At 43.9% G+C, this 19,136-nt stretch overlaps 2 protein-coding genes across 2 annotated transcripts in view; one reads left to right on the forward strand and one right to left on the reverse strand.

Moving 5' to 3' along the window:
- Window positions 1–942: 942 nt before the first annotated feature.
- afg3l2 (AFG3-like AAA ATPase 2) lies at window positions 943–17,506 on the reverse strand. Its single transcript, XM_061732725.1, has 17 exons — window positions 17,306–17,506; window positions 14,161–14,260; window positions 13,513–13,575; window positions 13,311–13,435; window positions 13,058–13,210; window positions 12,408–12,482; window positions 12,199–12,323; window positions 10,798–11,074; window positions 9,776–9,913; window positions 9,548–9,701; window positions 8,729–8,836; window positions 8,524–8,649; window positions 8,308–8,418; window positions 7,270–7,385; window positions 6,981–7,181; window positions 4,542–4,736; window positions 943–3,458 (listed from the first exon to the last, which is right to left on the reverse strand). The coding sequence occupies exons 1-17, from the start codon at window positions 17,387–17,389 to the stop codon at window positions 3,219–3,221; spliced, it is 2,391 nt and encodes a 796-aa protein (XP_061588709.1). The 5' UTR covers window positions 17,390–17,506; the 3' UTR covers window positions 943–3,218.
- The window catches only part of fastk (Fas-activated serine/threonine kinase), a 34,302-nt gene continuing 32,553 nt past the window's right edge, over window positions 17,388–19,136 (forward strand). Inside the window, exon 1 of the mRNA XM_061731457.1 lies at window positions 17,388–17,471. Within this exon, the coding sequence (XP_061587441.1) occupies window positions 17,388–17,471 (84 nt within the window). The remainder of the gene's footprint in view (window positions 17,472–19,136) is intronic.

Genomic DNA, 19,136 nt, shown 5'->3' on the forward strand with positions numbered 1-19,136 from the left:
ATGGTTTACAGTTTAAGATTAAGATTCCAGAATATTCTAATTTTTTGAGATAGGATATTTAAGTTTTCTTAAGCTGTAAGCCATGATTAGCAATATTAAAATAATAAAAGGCTTGCAATATTTCAGTTGATTTGTAATGAATCCAGAATGTATGACATTTTTGTTTTTGTAATTGCATTACAGAAAATCACAATATTATAATTTTCTGAGATAGTCCTGTAATCCTGGAGCAGATTTTGGTAAATGCAAGAATTAATTCTCTCCTCATTGATACTAATTGGTCAAAAACCTTAAATAGCAGATCATGAAGCCCCCGCCACCATACTTCACCAGTGGGAACATGTTTTTTTCTAGTCCATATATAGGGTTGGGTATTTTTCAAAACAGCCTTCTGTTGTGACATCGGTTCATCAGATTTTTCATGTTCAATTTAATTCAATTTCAATTTTATTTATATAGCGTTTAATAAAACAAAAGTTCTCTCTAGGGGCTTTCCAGAGACCCAGAACATGACCCCCGAGCAATTATGACATAAACAATGGCAGGTAAAAACTCCCCTAGTGGGAGAAAAACCTTGCATGTCAGCACGCAGCTCCTGAAGCTCCGGCCTGCAAACATGCACAAAAGAGAAAAAAGGGGGCCAGCACAAGAAACTACAGGAACGATGGACAAAAATGATGGCTATGAGATACTTATAATAAATAAAAATGGAAAAGGAGAAGAGAAGAAGGGTGGGAGGCACAGCCCAGTGGATCATGTCGGTGCCCCCCTGCACTAGAGTTTACACTAACTAGAGGTTTACTAAACACTAACTATACTTTACTAAACAGAAAGGTTTTAAGTTTGGTTTTAAAGGTGGAGGTGGTGTCAGCCTCCTTAACCCAGATTGGAAGTTGGTTCCATGGTAACGTTGTCTGGTGGATTATTGATGAGTGATCAATAGACAGTTTTCCTGACTTTATTAAAACATCTCAGTCATGAAACAATATATCGTTATTATCACACTTCATATTACATGTTTACACTCATCTGCAGGAGGCCGAGTTGTGCTCGTCATAGCAACAGCACGAACTCTTCACTTACTAAACAATATATCAACATGTCTTAGGCATCGCTCAGCTAACACCCGGAGCACAGTTACCATGGAGACGACCATGACTCGCGTTCTTGGAGAAGAGTCCATTTATGTCATCAATCTGATCAATTATTGTCATAAATAAGTGTTTAAATACTTCTCAGTTCTAATGAAGGTACCAGGTCTGGACCAGGTCTGGGTTCTGGTTCCTGCAGAGTCCAGATGCGGAACATAAAAGTGGTTCCATGCAACCAAGGAGTTCTGGTTCTGTAAGTCCCACTGAGCTGCAGTACATGTGATCTAAAACCCTGCAACGGGCCGAGATAAAAGACCCAGCATAGCATTTTCAGAACTCTACAGCAGATTCTTGGATCAGTGGATCAGAACTGATTTTAAATGAAGATAAAAAGACCTGTTGCTGCAGAAGTGGATTACAAAACACTGGACCAGAACCTCAGAAGACTGAAGGAACGCCTGAAAACCATTCTGTGTTCTAACAGATAAAATTCAGAGCAGAACCCTGAGTGGGCTCTTTCAGGGACCCACAACCCATAACTGAGATTATTTAAAACCCAGCTAGACATTCAGTTAGTCCAGTTTGGTTCATGCTGGTGCATGAACACTAACGCCAGCTCGAGACAGAACTTCCCTGGAGTATGGGTTTCACTTCCAAAAATGAGGTACTCGAAGGTTGAAAGCAAAACAAGTGTACAACTCCCTGCGAGGGTGCTTGAGGGTTGTGTTGGGGTTTTAGAGAACTTTATCTGGGTGCTTGATGATGCCATCTAGGCTGTAACGGACCTCACAGGGGTTTCTGGAGGATGTCATTGGGGTTTCTGGAACTAAGTTCTTCAGTCCAAGTCTTCAGGACCGCAGGACCCTGCATGTCTAAAATGATCCCTGTTCCAAAAGACCAGGATTACATCAATGAACTTGTGCAGACCATTAAGGCAAGCTGATGCTGATCCATTTGACACATCTAACACATGCAGAGCAGTGGGGTCCTGAGCACTCGGAGTGTAGAACCCTGTTCTAGAGGATCCAGAGGATTCTGTCTGGGTTGAAAAGGATCCTGTTTGGGCTTTAGAGAACCGTTTAGATTCTAGAGTACCCGGTTTAGGTTCCTGAAATTCAGAGGAGGTTCCTCGCGGATCCCACTGGGGTTCTAGACAATTCAGCCTGGACTCCAGGTAACATAGTTCAGGTTCCAGAGAACTCAGTGAGTTTCTATAACAGTGTTTTTTCAGCCCTGGAGCTCAGGAACCTCTGAAGACCCATGTTTTAGATGTTGCTCGGCTCCAACACACCTGGCCTCAGATCAGTGGACCAGACAGAGTTCTGCATACATTGATGACGGGCTGATGGGGATCCAATCACATCAGGCATCAGGAGTGTGTTGGAGCTGATCAACATCTACAACATGCTGGACGGAGGTTCCAGAGAACCAGAGTTGAAAGATACTGTTCTAGAGGATCCTGTTTGGGCTCCAGGTTTTCCTGCCCAGGTTCCAAAATACCTCAGACCTAGTAGAGATTCTGGTTGGGTTCTACACATTCTACAGAGGACGTTTTTAATCTTTACCACCCCCAAAATGGTGATAATGTTCTTACATTTTGTCTTGAAGACCTCATTGACGGGACTTGTAACCGGGATTCTTTGGTTTTTGTTTGTTTTTTTTACTGGAACAAAGACTGGTCGGTACACAGGCAGACCAACAGCTTCAACACCTTGAAATGAAATGAAATGAAATATGTCCTAAAGATAATCCAGAACCTCGGTGTACCATCTGGATAATGAAGAACTGTCGTTGCCTAAAAGAGAAAGCACTTGCTGACCTCTCCTGGTTCTGTGTCCTGGAGCCGAGAGGCTGCTTTGTCTGGAATTTGTTTACGTGTTCAGAGAGATTTTCAACACAAACACGTCTGAAAGTTCGAGAATGCTGTTGAAACTGCAGAACTCCAGATGGGTCGGGTTCTGCACAGAGAGCTCCGAGCAATGGTTCAGGTCAGCGGCATGATCCAGAACCCAACTGAACATTTCAAAGTTTTGAGAAAAGACTTCGTGTTTGGTGCAGAAGTCCAGAGGACAGGCTTCAGAACCAGAAGATTCTGGACCGTGTACTCGTTTGTGAGCCCAGACGGTTCTAGAAGGGCATTCCCCCAGAGATCTGGCGGGCCACCTGCTCTTCCTGGCTCTCCTCCTTGTCCTTTCTCTCCTGGTTCCAGTCCTTCAGACCCTCTGGCAGTGTTGTGTCCTCTTCCTCACCTCCAGTTCCCTCCACAAAGTCCTCGTAGGTTGACCTTTCTGCGAACGGCCGGTTTCCCAGCAGCTCCACCATGTCGTTCTTATCCAGAACCTCTTTCTCTAGCAGCCGCTGGGCCACCTGGGAAACAGCACAGGAGAACGACAGCATCAAACACCCGCATGCCCCAGGATGCTGATGTGCATTAATACAGTGCCAAAAGGGAAAGACATGAGAAATTGTCGAAATTGTCAACTGCTGCTGCGTATGAATCTGGAAAAGCTTTTAAAACCATTTCCAAGACATATGGAGACCAACGTTGTACAGTAGATAAAACTATTAGATGTTTCTGCTGAAAAGCTTCAACCTGATGACATCCACTGTCAAGCACTGTGGGGGAAGAGTGATGGTCTGAGACCTGGACAGTTAATGAGTGGACCATGAACTCCTCTGTAGACTTCTATCTGTGGGTCATGTGATAGGAAATTATACCACAAACAGCAGCAAATCTACATTAGATTGATAAAAAAAAAAAAGGCATCAAGGTTCTGGAACCTGGTCCAAGTCCAGACCTGAACCTGACTGAAATGCGGTGCTGGGACCTTCACAGAGTTCTGTAGAAGTTAATGTCCAGATCTTCAGTTCCGTTTAAATCAGGGAGGATCCTGTTTTGGGATCCAAGAAATCCTGTTTTAGAGGACTGAGGTTGGGTCTAGATATTAGAGGATTCTGTGTGGTTCTAAAAGACCCTACTTGGGTTGGAGAGGATGTTGTTAAAGCTTTATGATATCCTGTTTGGGTGCAAGTGTGGCTTCCACAGCATCCCGTTAGGGTACTAAAGCCTTCTTTTTGGGCTCTATAGTCCAAACACAGCCTAAACGCTTTGATGAGCCAACTGAACATCCAAAAACATTGGTTCTGTTTGGGTTCTAGAGGATCCAATTGGATCCTGAAGCATCACTTTAAAAGAAAAATGAACCAAAATCCCTCCTCAATCAAGTGAGACTGATAAAGTCACCCTCTCACTTGATTGTGGTTTTAGTTGTGGCCCCAATGGGAGGAACAATTGTTGGGTCGCACTATTGCCTTACAGATGTACCAACCGATCTTCAGCCTTTCAGATGTGTTGTGAAACACTTGTTTACATGTGAGGTCAGGTAGTGAAGCAGAACTGAACAGGTTAAGATCCTTCAGGGGAACCAGAACTAGGCCGGGTCTCCGTACCTTCTCCACCTCAGGCTTTTTGTCGTTCAGCAGTTCCTGGGTCCTCTGGTACGCCTCGCCGATCAGGACTCGAACCTCAGAGTCAATCAGACGAGCTGTGGCCTCACTGTAGGGTTTCTCCAGGACCATCTCGCCCTGCCGGGGCATGTCGAAGGAGACCTGACCCACCTTCGCGTTCATCCCAAACTGGACGATCTGCAGGAGAACAGAGAGTAACGTGGTTTCAGCTCAGTAAACACACCAAAACAGCTTTGGTTGCTGATAGTTTGGTGCGTTCACTAGGCCTGTGTTGAAAAAAATCGATTTCCCAATTCTAAATCGATTCTCATATTAATTAGTAAAAATCGATTCATATGTCTAAAGATCGATTTTTTTTTCTTTTATTTATTTATGTTTTTTTTTTTTTTCATCATTACATTACAACTTTTGGTTATTTTTTTGTTTATCCCCAAAAAAGGAATGTTTTGTTGGACACGAGAATAACTGGTGCCATGATTTTGCCTTTAAATATGTTTAAAGGTATGAAAACATTAAAGTGTTAGGTTATAATTGCATAAATTGTCTATATTTCATTACTTTATATACTGTTTTGGGGTTACATTTGCAAAAAATGCTAAAAACCAAATGCTCAAAAATTTAAAACCAAAATAGACCGAAAATGGAACAAATAAAAACGGAATGTGGGAAAAAATAAAACCGATTTCATCCGTCTCTGTTTCCTCCCTGGATCTGTTTGATAATTCTGACCCACATGATGTTTCTGAAAGCAGTTCTATCAGCATTCTGGGAGCTGATTGGTCCTTACAGCATCATTAGCTGCCAATACTTGCTGTTGAATCTCAATATAATACTAGTAGTAATATTTTGCATAACTACAGTCATGTAATTCATGCAACAGCTCAAAAAACAGTTTTAATAACACTAACCCAAATCAATATCGGAATCGAATCGGATCGAATCAAATCTTGATAATAGATTCTGAATCTTAAGAATCGGAATCGAATCGATTCTTGACATTTGAATCGATCCCCAGCCCTAGCGTTCACTGTCCAGAGGAGGTGCAGATTCAGCAGACTTTAACTAGATCAACATTAACGTTTCCCTTCAGGGATTAATAATGAATTGAATTGACCCTTTGTCAAGCCCCGTCCCCGTTGCTAGGTCGGACAAAACTGTCATCTCTCCCATCCACTTCCATTGAATAGCAGGGTTTTACATCACTTTATTTCTAATTATTGGACCAAAGAAAATCAACAGCAACTAGATATAAATAAAAAAAGAACACTTCAGGTACCGTGTAGTGAGTTTAAAAAACTGAGGTTTTTGGCAAAAACAAGATATTTTGATTGGTTTAGCTGATAGCACGGTGGAAGGGTTGAATTGCAAGTGCGGCCGTCCACATTTATCCAAAGCAGACATTTTTCGTAATTTACCTTTGGTTTTGGGATGAAATGTATTTGGGATGAAATGTATTCCTTTCAAGGAAGCGGGTGTCACTTTTACAAGTGCACCAAGCACACTGGTTAACCATTTTAAGATAAATAAATAAACGCTTTCGCGGTTGTAGCTGTGGGTTGTAGCCTGCTGCCGAGCTGACTTTGTTTTGGCAGTTGGATCGGATTTCTGCCAGTTTGGGGATAAAAATACGCTGCACCCTCACTGCACTGTGTGCAGTGTGTACCCAAGTACGGTGGCCGAGACCCGCCATTGCTGAAAATAAAAGTAACGCTGTAAACAGAAACAAACGCCACTGCAAATAAAATAAACGCTTAGCAAATAAAATAAATGGTGCAAACAAATAGAAACGCTGCTGCAAATAAAAGAAACGCTGAAAATATAAAGAAACCCCGCTGCAAATGAAATAAAAAATTACGCAAATATAAAGGGACTTCTCCTCTCACGTAAAAAAACACCGGTGCATCAGCAAAAATAGTCCCCGGTAATTCACTTCCGTTGTGGCTTTTTTATTTGCGTAGTTTTTTTTTATTTGCAGCGGTGTTTCTTTATATTTGCAGCGTTTCTTTATATTTGCAGCGTTTCTTTTATTTGCAGCTGCGTTTTTTTTTTATTTGCAGCGTTTATTTAATTTGCAGCGTCGTTTGTTTCTGTTTGCAGCGTTACTTTTATTTTCAGCAATGGCGGGTCTCGGCCACCATACCCAAGTGTTCCTTTTACTAAAACAAAGTAAAAAAATAAAAGAATCCAGTGATTTAAATTTCGATACAAGGCAAGTAAAAACTAGTTTTTTTCCAGTGATGTGAACGAGAGAGACAGCTGTTTTGTCCAACCGGATATTCTGACCCAGATGTAGCAACGGAGAATTATTGTTCTGATTGGTCAGTCAGGGACCAATCAGAAGGCTGACAAAGGGTCAATTGCTAGTTCATTAGAGCCAGCTAACAACAGCTGACGTTAACATGGCATAAGTGTGTAACTCACCTGTGCGTAGGCGCTCTGCGTCACCTTCCGCAGGTCGTCCTGAGCACCGGTGGTGATCCGGCCGAAGAAGATCTCCTCAGAGACGCGGCCGCCCAGCGTCATACACATACGATCCAGCAGCTGCTCTTTGGTGTACAGGTACTGCTCCTTGGGGAGATACTGAGCGTAGCCCAGCCCCTTCCCTCTGGGAATGATGGACACCTGTACAGGTAAGGACCACAGCGGACAGTCAACCTGACAGTCCTGAGAAACAGGAGCTGCAGTTACGGTTTTGGGGGAACGGCGAGACCTTCAGCAGGGGGTCGGCGTGCTCCAAGTACCACCCGGCGACGGCGTGGCCGGCCTCATGATACGCCACCGTCTTCTTCTCCTCCGGCTGAAGAACCTGCGTCTTCTTCTCCAGACCTTCACAAACAGGAAGACATGTCTGTTATTCAACTGACGGATTCAGATTTGAAAAAAACAGCTGCATGTGGTGCCAAGAGCAGGGATCAACCAGGTCCTGGCAGGCTTTCTTAAAACAGGTTTAAACAAGTGGAACCAGAATTTAGCGGGTGTCCCTGACGTGTTACATGGCTGTAAGGTCTCGTTGATAAGTATCAGATCCACGTTGGAATTGAATGTGACAAGTCAGGAGCAGGTTAGGTTGGATTTGATAGTCCAGGATCCGGTTAAATCTGATCATTTAGCATTCGGTCAGGATGCAGTTTGGTGATTCAGGATCATGTTAGGATTTGATGCAATTCAATTCATGATCAGTCCTGGGCATGAATTGATCCAGAATCAGGCTGCAAGTTTTGGGACCAGGTTAAAAACGAGTTTGAAGGTTCAGGATCAGGTCAGGCTAAGTTTGAGACTAAGGACCTCATGTTCAAAAGTTGCATGGGTTTCATCTCTCTTTCCTTAGTCAGAAATCTTGCAAACACCCAAAAATTCAGATGTTCAAAACGGTGCGTACACCCGAATCCACGCCCATCTCTGTGATTGCCACAATCAACGTGAACGCAGATGAGCATGACACTCCTCCCAGTCTCCTCCCTCAAATAGATACATCTGAATATGATAATCAAGATAAATACTCGTGAAAAATAGCTCATCCAAACAAATAAATGGCAAAAGCAAGTGGGAAAAGACTTTTTGTAGATCGGGCCCCTGGTCTGGATAAAGGTTTGGAGCTTTAGGATCAGGTCAGTCTCGGTTCTGATAGATCATGTTCAGATCAGACCCAGCTTGCAGATCAGTGTTAAAGGTTTGTAACCAAGTCTGAATGAGGTTTGAAGGTTGGGACAGGACCAGATCAGGGTCAGTTCTGGGTCTGGTATCTCACCTCCAATGACTCTCTCGATGGCCTGCTCAAAGTGCTTCTGGCTGATGGCGTCCGACAGGTGTCGAGCCGCAATCAGAGCGGCCTCATTACAGACGTTGGCAATATCAGCACCTGGCAGGCAGAAACCAGGGAACAGAAATCACAGAAGGGTTCAAGTGAACTAGAGGCCTGTGTGACCTACAATGTCAGAACCTTAACGACACGCCACCATCTTACCTGAGAATCCAGGTGTGAGGGCAGCCATCTTCTTAGCCAGAGCTTCTTTGTCCATCGCCGAGTCCAGCTTAAGAGGACGCAGGTGGACTTTAAAGATGGACGCCCGTCCTTTGATGTCAGGAGGACCTGAGAGCAGGACAGTCATTGAACACCTTAAATGAAGCGCCTGCTGCGGTTACCTGAGGCGCATCCTCATCAAACTCACCAATGTAGATCTGTCGGTCGAAGCGTCCCGGTCTCATCAGAGCCGGGTCTAGGATGTCCGGCCTGTTGGTTCCTGCAAGAACCACTACATTGGAGGCCGTGTTGAACCCTAGAAGACAGAAGAGTGAGCTGCTTTATCATAACATCCTTTGATTCAGACAATACCGCACTTTTGAGTCATAACTACAGTTCTCCACAGTGAAGTAGTTCAATTATTGTATATAAGCAGATACAAAAGGTGACAGTGTGGGAATTGCAGAAAAACGCAAATTTCCCATTCAAAAAACGTGTGTTGTTTATTAGAAAACTTCAGAACACTGAAACATAAAATGGAGCTGTCCAGCAGCTAGAACCGCATGGAGCTCAACGTCATGACCACATTTAAAGGGGCCTCATCCCTGAACCATACTAGTTGCATGAAGGACAACATACTGCATTTAATAATGAACGGTGTGTAGGACCACACTTGATAAATAAGGTGAATTATGTCCGTAACATTCACTACAACAGCTCATTTAATTCCCCCACTGACACCGACTTTGTAGCTTGCCCCCCCGCTTTGGTGGCTATAGGGGCTTCATGGACCTGTGAAGTCCCAATAGATCCTCAGGAACCAGCGTCCTGCATGTTTTAGCTGTTTTTCTGCTCCAACACCCCTGTCTCAAATCCGTGGACCACTGACAGACTTGCTTAGACCTTGATGACAAGCTGACTGAAATCCAATGAGAGCAACTTCTACCACATCCAGGATGTGGATCCTGAGGACCGGGGCTGCAGAAAACTGCCCAGCAGAAACCAAAAGGCTCTAAGAGGAACCCACCGTCCATCTCCACCAGCAGCTGGTTCAGGGTGTTTTCCTGCTCACTCTGTCCCCCGAAGTTTCCCCTCCCCCTTTTCCGGCCCACGGCATCGATCTCATCGATGAAGAGGATGCAGGGGGCGTTCTTCCTCGCCATGACGAACAGATCCCTCACCTGCAGGAGAACTTAAGTGAGTCCAACAACCTTTTTTTGTCTTCTCCTCTCCTCTGTGTGAAACTGCTGCTCACCCTGGCGGGACCGACGCCCACAAACATCTCCAGGAACTCAGAGCCGTTGACGGTGATGAAAGGCACGTTGGCCTCGCCAGCCGTTGCTTTGGCTAGAAGAGTCTTTCCAGTTCCCGGGGGCCCCGTTAAGATGGCTCCCTGGACACAGACACACAGCATGGAAAAACACCCTCTCTGGTCCCGGATGACAACACACTCACGGTAGTCCCCTTCCAGTCAAATGTCAAGAATCGATTTGATTCAGAATCGATTATCAGGATTTGATTCGGGTTAGTGTTATTAAAACTATTTTTTGAGCTGTTGCCTGAATTATATGACTGTAGTTATGCAACATATTAATACTAGTATTATATTAAGATTCAACAGCAAGTATTGGCAACTAATGATGCTGTAAGGACCAATCACCTCCCAGAATGCTGATAGAACTGCTTTCAGAAACATTGTGTGGCAGAATTACCAAACAGATCCAGGGCAGCAAACAGAGACGTATGAAATTGGTTTTATTTTTTTAACACAATTTCCATTTTTTGGTTTTTAATTTTTGAGAATTTGGTTTTTTGCATTTTATGCCAATTTAACCCCAAGAGAGTATATAAAGCAATGATAACGGAAAACTTTAATGTTTTCATACTTTTAAACATATTTAAAGAAAAACATGGCAGTAGTTATTCTCGTGTCCAACAAAACATTCCTTTTTTGGGCATAAACAAAAAAATACCAAAAGTTACTTGTATGAAATAAATAACTAAGAAAATAAAAAAAAGAAATTGCAACAGCTCAACAGTGCATGTGTGAATTAAATGATGTGACTACTTGGATTAAAGTTCACTGGGTGAAAATGTAATAATGGGAAAAAAAATAAATCAATCTTTAGACATATGAATCGATTTTTAGGAATGAATATGAGAATCCATTTAGAATCGGAAAAATCAATTTTTTTTCAACACAGGCCTACATGACTGGACCTCACATTTAAGAATCTTAGACCTTGATGATTTGGGTCCCCTGCAGCCCCCCCTCACCTTTGGGATCTTGGCCCCCAGGTCCTGGTACTGTTTGGGATTCTTCAGGAAATTGACAAACTCCATGATCTCCACCTTGGCCTCCTCGCAACCTGCCACGTCTTTGAACTTCACATCGATCTCATCTTTCAGGATCTTGGCCGTCGTCTCGCTGACGCTGAACAGCCCCCCCATCCCTCCTCTTCCAGGACGTCCCGCCCCAGCCGGCCCCCGCCGCAGCATGAAGAGCAGGAAGCCGATGATGAGCACCGTGGGGAGCATGCTCAGCAAGAACGTTCTGGAGAGAAAGGACAACCGTTAATGGACAGTCCACATCAGCTCTGACCTGAACTGAAGTTCAGTGCAAACTGAAACACTGATTTTGGGGAAGGATCTGAATCTGACACTTCCAACAATCACTCCTGGGGGAGTAAACCATTGGCAGGGTCAGGTTCAGGTCTAAACTGATCATTAAAAAGGTTCAAACGTGACTTGGGGTCTCGGCTCCGACGGTTAAGCTTATGATCTGGTTCTGGAGGTTCAGGATCGGGTCAGATTCAGGTCTGGAGAAGGTTTGGTTAATCCAGACCAGGTCGGGATCAGGTTAGGGCGAAGCAGAATTGGGTCTGAATCAGGTTTTGTGGCTCAGACAGGAGGAGACGGGGAGAAGAGCTCCATGCCAGTACAAGTCCTCACCATGACAGTTCCTATAGCAACAGGACCATGTCGGTCGTAAGAGACGACTAATCCAGATGACACCAGATACAGAAAATGTACTAAACCATGTCTAAACAAACATTAAAAGAACCAATTAAAATAACCCCAAATGTAGTCTGTTTAAGATGAAGCAAACATGTCACTAAAAGTTTGATAGATCACATCAGTTAAGACCAATCAATATCTAAATAACGTGTCTATTTAATGTCCTTCAGGATAATATCCAAGTCGTCCTGACATTTACAGACGGAGATGATTTCATTAACATTATTAATGCAAATATTTCCATTTACACACTGGTATTCTTAGGGGATTTTCTACATGATGCATTTGTTTGATTTTAAATTGTATTTTAATTCTAAGATGACGCAACAATGCATCATACTACGACGCAACAATGCATCATACTACATGCAACATACATTATACTACGATGCAATAATGCATCATAGTATGATGCATTATTACATCATAGTATGATGCAACAATGCATCATACTATTAGTTAAAAGCTAACTTTCATTGCTGTACGATGCTCTAACTGCTCCAGGACCAAAGGTTCAGTTTTTATTCAGGACCAGGTCTGATTAGTTCAGGACTAAGTTTGGATCAGGGTTAATGGTTTCCAACCAGGTCAGGCTCAGCTCCAGGTCTCTAACTTGATGCTGACTCAAAGGGTTTGCGAGAGGTTAATCTGACACCTCACCCGTCACTCTCGGTGGAGTAAACCACCGGCAGCCGGTTCTCCCCTTCGATGCCGAACTCCGCCTGAGCGTTCTCCAGGTTCCTCTCGAATGTGTCCACACTGCCAATGTTGAACCAGACGTACTGCTGCAGGACAACAACAAGGGAGGGAGGTCAGTCAGAGCGTCGCAGGAACCTGACACTGAGACCACTGACAGAACTGGAACATACTCCATCCATTGGCATCTTCCCAGGAGAGAAAATCACTTTGACGAAGCGCTTGTTGACCACTTCTAACCGATCCACCTGACAGAGAGAAAGAAAGATTTAGATTCATCTCCTGCTGCTGCTGTTATGCTCATCAGCTGTTGCCTTATTTCATTATGGGGAAAAAAACCCTCCCCTGGTGGGTTGTACTGAGGTTATGTGACCAACAAAGCCTTCCCACGACCCGCTACCCCGCGTTAGTTCTGTTTACAGTAGACCTGACCCTTGATTGAGTTTACTCTCATAGGCGAGTTATTTGCAGGACCAGGTCGACCCGCCACCCCAGGCGATACGCTGGATCCACATGTTAAACGCGGGGTATCCACGGATGTAAAAGGGGCTAATTTTGTGTCAAGAGTGGTCATCTTTAAACTCTTACAATCTGTGGAGCCTTACCTTTAAACCCCTAACAAACTAATGCTGATAGTAGCAGCTTGTCGCAGGTGACGGCTTCCAGGTCTGCTTTTTTATTTGTATGTTACTTTAAGAATCTGCTGCTGGAGTTGCATTTATTTTAGGTGGAAATGGTCATTATAGGACTGAAGCTGAGCTTTAACTATCATCTTTAGTACATGTGACATACATGTTCATGCAATGCCAGGTGTGCTCCTCACCACTCCCTTTGACAGGTAGTTGTTGACAAAGTCCTTCCAGGTGACCTCCCGGCTACCATCTCTGAAGAAGAAGTAGTAGGTGAGGCCGGCCCAGACCGCTGCACCGGTCAGTAAGTACATCCGGAACTCCTTATCATCCCAGGGAATGTCGCCCTAAAACAAACACAAGCTGAGGCACAGACCACCCACAGCAACCTCACCTGTGGGAACAGGTAAGCCACACCTGCACAGGTAAGATCCAGCTGGAACTAACCTTCTGTACACGGCTGTACCAGTGAGAGTCGTCCTTACGCCCTCCTCGTTTTCCTCCTCCTCCTCCACCTGTTCCTCCTCCTCCAGACTTCCCAGGTGCTCTCTGGTTGTTGGGAGGTTTGGACTCTGAGGACAACATGGATAAATCAGAACCACAACTTGTGTATTAAAGCCTGAAAAAATAATTTTCAGCAGGTTTTTACCTTTACTTTCAGCTTCAGAGCCCTTGGCTGCTTTTTGACTGTCTGGGAAATATTTCTCAAATCCTAAAGGGGGATAAAAAAGAGATTATGATATCCATCATCCCTCCACCACCATATTTGCATTTCTGCTGAAATGCTGTTTTTTTTTTTTCTTCCAAACATGGTGCTGGACATTAGGACCAAACAAGTCCACTTTGATCTTTAAGGGTGTTCCTCAGGGATTGGCCCTGGGATCACCGCTTTTCATTATCTATACCAACAAGATTCTTTTTACGTTGATGACTGTCTAGTGCGGGACTCAGTCTCCCACCAAGCACTGGGCCCAGTTGGACCTGGTCTATTGCGGAGCACTGAGCTTCATCAGAAACCTCAGGACTCTTCTTCATTACTGTACATTGAATACTTAGGCCAGATGTTCTACTACCTCCTGTAGACTGAGACAAGTTTATACCTGGTGTTCTCCCATCCCACATCTTCAGAATAGTTTCAGAGGTTTCTGTTCTTGCACCCAAAACCTGATTCTTTTAATTAAGAAGTTGATTGGTAGTGTCTGTTGCATCACATACAACAGTCTGAGGTTGCATTTGGGGGCTTCAACTTTCTGAAGCTCTGTGGGCAATTAATCAATTCAACACAAGGCGATTTTACCTTTTGGTGGTTTAGAGCTCAGTGTCCTGCAGGCTCCCAGCAGCTCGCCGAGTAGGCTCCACCTACTCCCCACAAGTGCTGGAGTGGCTGAAGACATCATCTGAGGAAGAAACACATAGCATCAGCAGTCAGAGAGACGTCATCTGATCGGAGTATTAATGGCAGAAACCAAAGGCTGCAAAAATAAGTGCTCCTTAAAAGAAAAACCTGGAGGCATATTTACAAGTAATCAGAGTAAAGATGAAGAATCTGGAGAACTATTTTTGGAGGTGGAGGTCCAGTGGTGTCTATGCAACAGCTGGCACATCTAGGCAGGAAACACCAACGCTGAAGGTGTTTCCAGGTCTTAGAGCAACATCTGTTCCCATCCAGACGATGGCTCAGTCTGGGAAGGTCTTGCATATTTCCACCAAATACGCACATTTAAAAAAATAAGTTTCTTTCTTGGAAACATATAAGTTTATAAAGTCAGAGTTTTAATAATTGATAAAGTCAGTACATTTGTTTTTAAATCAAACTTTCAAGTTTATTAAGTTATAATTTCTATGTTTTTCTCTTCTAAATGTTAATGTTATAAAGTGTTTTCTTTCTTGCAAATTAGGAAAGTCTTAACATTTTGAACTTTTCTCTTCTCTCGTGAATTAATTACATCACAGAGGTGAAATTCTAGGGTTTTTGAAAATGATTTAGTTTAAAAAAAAAAAGTGTTAATGAGTTCTTATTTTATTTTCTAATTTCATTTTATTCTTTAGGTTGCTCGCGTAGCTAATCCCTGCTAAGTTCATTTTAATTAGATTGACTTAATGAGCTCAAATTGAATTTTAACTTCAGAGGCACAAACTGGTCTAGTTTCTTTTGAAAGTGTAACAGATTATATTTTCTTCTTCTTTCAAGTCTGCTGAAATGTGAAAAATATGAGCTTTCCCTGATGAGCCTACTAGAGTTCGGAGAGGAAAAACATCCTTTTTCTTGGTTTTCCTCCTCCGTGTTTTCCTCTAACTTAAAAGCACCTTCCTCGTCATTAACCAAGTTCAAACCAGTCTGCTAATTTTTTTGAGTGAAAAACTGAAAAAACCCTTCAAAAGACGACACGGTAAGATGGAAAACCTGGTCTGGTCCCGTCATGGACCTCAGCCACACCAAACAACTGCACACAGGATGACCTTGGACAAGGTGAGACTTTCACTGTGCACCCTGAACTGGAAGACATCATGAGATGTCGGTCGCGATTCCAGAGATTTGCCAGGCTTTTCTGAAACCCGGCCCTTTCAATCTGATGTCTGACATTTGACTGATGTCTGCAGAGATACTACACTGGCGTTCTTTAACCCTTCCCCTGGATGTTTAGATGTTGCTCAGGTGCTTTGAATTTGAGCAAAATCTAACACGTGCAGGACAGAGATTCCAGGACAGTGGCGGGTCTGACAACCGTAACTCCTGAATGGTCATGACTCTTTGCTCCTTGGTTAAACTTAGGCCACGTTTACACATAGCCCGGTATATAGAAAAACGGATATTTCCCCCTCTACATTTTGACAAAATACCATCATTTACATGAACCCACATAAATATCCTGTTAAGGGGTGCTATGAGCAGCCAAACCTACAGGGGGCAGTGTAACAAAAAGCATAAAGTCATGCTAGCCAATCGGAATCCTGGAAAAAAAACATCAACAAATGACACGAGTAACTGCCAGTTACTTCTAAGACGGAATGAGAGTCTTTCGTTTGGAGTGACAGAGAAGTGGAGTTACTTTTAAGTGCGACTTTAGAATATAAAACAGGTAAAATACAAGAAAATATTGACGGTGGCCAAACAAATTGTAAACACAGGTGGCACACATGACGCTGGTGACGTTTCTGTCGCATAATGTGACGTTCTGAAGCCTAAATGTCAGTTTCCCTCCGTTTCATCAAACGTGTCGGAGTTTATGCAAATCTCTACTTTGGCCGGAGTTTTCAGAAATGATCGTTTTTGGTGACTTTGAGCTTCGTTTTCGTGTAAACAAACGGCCAAAAACGCATGAAAACACCATCGTTTTTGCTACGTGTAAAGCTTGAGTTATGGTTCTGCGTCAAAACGACACCGTGCCTACGGCGTGTGGTCTGCATCGACGCGGACCACACGCCGTCACTGACGCCTTCACTGACGTGCATCTCCCGAAAATTGTAACTACGCGTCGAGGCGACGCAGACCAAACGCAGACGAGAGGGCTGTGATTGGTTCGCTTGGAAGCAACGCATTTCCGGTTTCCGGTGAACTTTCAGCGCTCTTTTCTTCATGTATGTGTGGTTTTTTTTGTTTTGTTTTTTTGCACAATAGTTGTTCTGTGACCAGAAAAAGTCGGATAAACCATTCAGGAAAAGATCGCAAATTAGCGGTCGCGGGGGGGGGGTACTGCACCGCGGAGAAATGGAGTGACGGAGAAGTCCGAAGGGTTCACGACGGCGTCACGGTGATGCCGTGTGCTCTGCGTTGGTTTGATGCAGAACCATAATTCAGGCTTAACTCCCACGCTGACGATGGGCCACAAAGATCAGGTTAAGGACAACAGCGTACTAAGGCAGAGCACATTCCTCACTGGTGCTTGTGTCCAGGTAAAAAGGCTCAACATATGCAGATGACAGGGGGCCCAAACGCAACCTTGCCCAAGGCCCCCACAAAGATGGACACGCCCCTGGTCCCCCTGGAATCCCCACAGAGACAAACACGCAGGTAAATCCACCTGAGAGGCCTTTAGGTAAGTGGGCGTCACCTGTTCTCGCGTTATCTGACGTAATTTGAGCCCAGAAAAAGGTATTCTCAGCAGAAACCACGTGATCTGAGCCTGCAGCCGCGCTGCCTTAAGCCTGGTTTATGGTTCTGCGTTAAATCGACGCAGAACCTACGGCGTAGGGTACGCGGCGACGCGCACCGTACGGTGTGCGTCGCTGCGTACCCTACGCGGAAGCATAAACCAGCCTTTACATCACGCTGCGGCCCAGGGGTCAACAGGACCCGCAGGGGGCCGCTACCGGGGAGTCCGGCGGCCCCCGCCGGGTCCCGCGGACCACACCCCCGCCGGGTCACCCTGAAGGTGTCCCGGGCCGGCTCGGCTCGTCTCAGGGTCGGGGTTAGCCCGCTAGCTCTACTGCCCTCTACTCACCAGCCTGGTCGGAGCCACGGGGGGACGCAGCAGCCGGAACAAGCCGCGGCACGCCGCCGGCAGCCGCAGGTACCGGTGAGCCATGGAGCCGCGGGTCAGAGTCGGACCACAGGCAGCAGAACGGAGCACTGGAGTCAACACGGACCGAGTCAAGCTGAACTGTTCCGTAACCACACCACTGACATGTTTACGTCACACCTCTTCTTCTCGTACTGACGCTGCTGCAGCGGCGGCGCCACAGCGGCCCTTGCTGGCACAACCGAGCACACCACTTTCCTTACATCAGGGGTCACAAATCCTGGTCCTCGAGGCTCGAGGGCCGGTGTCCTGCATGTTTTAGATGTTTCCCTACTTCCTCACACCTGATTCTAATTAGTGGTGATCATTAGCTTGTCATAAAGGTCTGGGCAGTTCTGTTGTTGAAACAGCTACTTTTATCACAGCGTGCTGAAGCAGGGAAACATGTAAAACATGCTGGATAGGGGCTCTCGAGGACCAGGATTGGGCACCCCTGCTTTAGAGTTTTCTCTGCTTTAACACACCTGATTCTAATTAATCATCGTCATCAGCTTGTCATTGAGGTCTCCACAATTCTCTTAACGACACAGTCACTTTTATCACGGTGCAATCAGGGCTGGGCGATATATCGAGATTTTAATATATCGATATATTTTCAAACGTGATATGGTACGAGACAATATCGTTTATATCGATATAGCTTATTTTGTGACAAATTGTCTGTACATCAACGCTGACCCCTCACGCTGGCAAAAAAAGTACCTTTGTGTGCTGAAACCTGACAGTGCTGACAGGTTAGTTTTCCTGGCACAAAATCTGTAAAATGTACAGTAGTTGACTTGTTGTAATTATTTTAAATTTGCTCAAAGAGATGCAATGTCTGTTTACATGTTTTATTTGAGATTTGCACAAATGTTTTGTTATTTGCACAACTGTCAACCTCAGTGGAAAACTCTGTTACTAGACATTGTATTAATTGCACAGTGTATTTTAATTTAATTGTTATGCAGGAAAGGGATATTTTTTTTATTTTATTCAAGAAGCATTTTTATTTTATATATGCACGCAGTTTATTTTTATTTCACTTGTTTTATACATTTTGATATTGTGCAGACCTCTGTTAATAAAGGTACCTGTGTGACATTTGACACGTGGCTTTGTATTAAAACTGAATGTTTTTTTTAAGGGTTTGCCTCAGAAAAAATGAAACTAACAGAGATGCTATGCTATAATGCTTTGGGGGAAACCCCAATTATGTCACAGAAAAAATATCGATATATATCGAGTATCGCCATTCAGCTAGAAAATATCGAGATATATCTCGATATTTTAGTCATATATGACTTTTGGTCCATATCGCCCAGCCCTAGGTGCAATGAAGCAGCGAAACATGTAAAACATGCAGGACACCGGCCCTCGAGGACCAGGATTGGTGACCCCTGCTTTGCATGAACTTTACAAATACTTTACAAACAAAACGAGGCACATTTTACATTCTAGAAAAATATACATTACAAAAAAGAACACTGAAACCTACAGAAGATTATTAGGGCCAGGCAGGAGAAAAATAAAAATAATATTTCAGAGGAGGAAGATTTTTTTTTCATTATTATTATTATTATTATTATGCAAAGTCGAAATGTCGAGAAAAAAGTCAAAATTTCGTGAATAAAGTTGAAATGTTGAGAAAAAGGGCGAAATTTCGACTTTATTCACGAAATTTCGACTTTATTCTTGAAATTGTATTTCAACATTAATCTTGACATTTCAACTTTTTTCTCAAAATTGTATTTCAACATTAATCTCATATTTC

Source organism: Cololabis saira, chromosome 10 (assembly GCF_033807715.1).
Source record: "Cololabis saira isolate AMF1-May2022 chromosome 10, fColSai1.1, whole genome shotgun sequence".
Lineage (NCBI taxonomy): Eukaryota > Metazoa > Chordata > Actinopteri > Beloniformes > Belonidae > Cololabis > Cololabis saira.

Bases quoted from the DNA above. Each gene is read 5' to 3' on its own strand.
- afg3l2 (XM_061732725.1), bottom strand. From the start codon at position 17,389: ATGGCTCACCGGTACCTGCGGCTGCCGGCGGCGTGCCGCGGCTTGTTC. The intron at 12,324-12,407 runs GTATGTTCCAGT...GTTGTCCTGCAG, and splicing joins GGAAGATGCCAATGGATGGA to CAGTACGTCTGGTTCAACAT. The intron at 11,075-12,198 runs GTGAGGTGTCAG...CTTTCTCTCCAG, and splicing joins TACTCCACCGAGAGTGACGG to AACGTTCTTGCTGAGCATGC.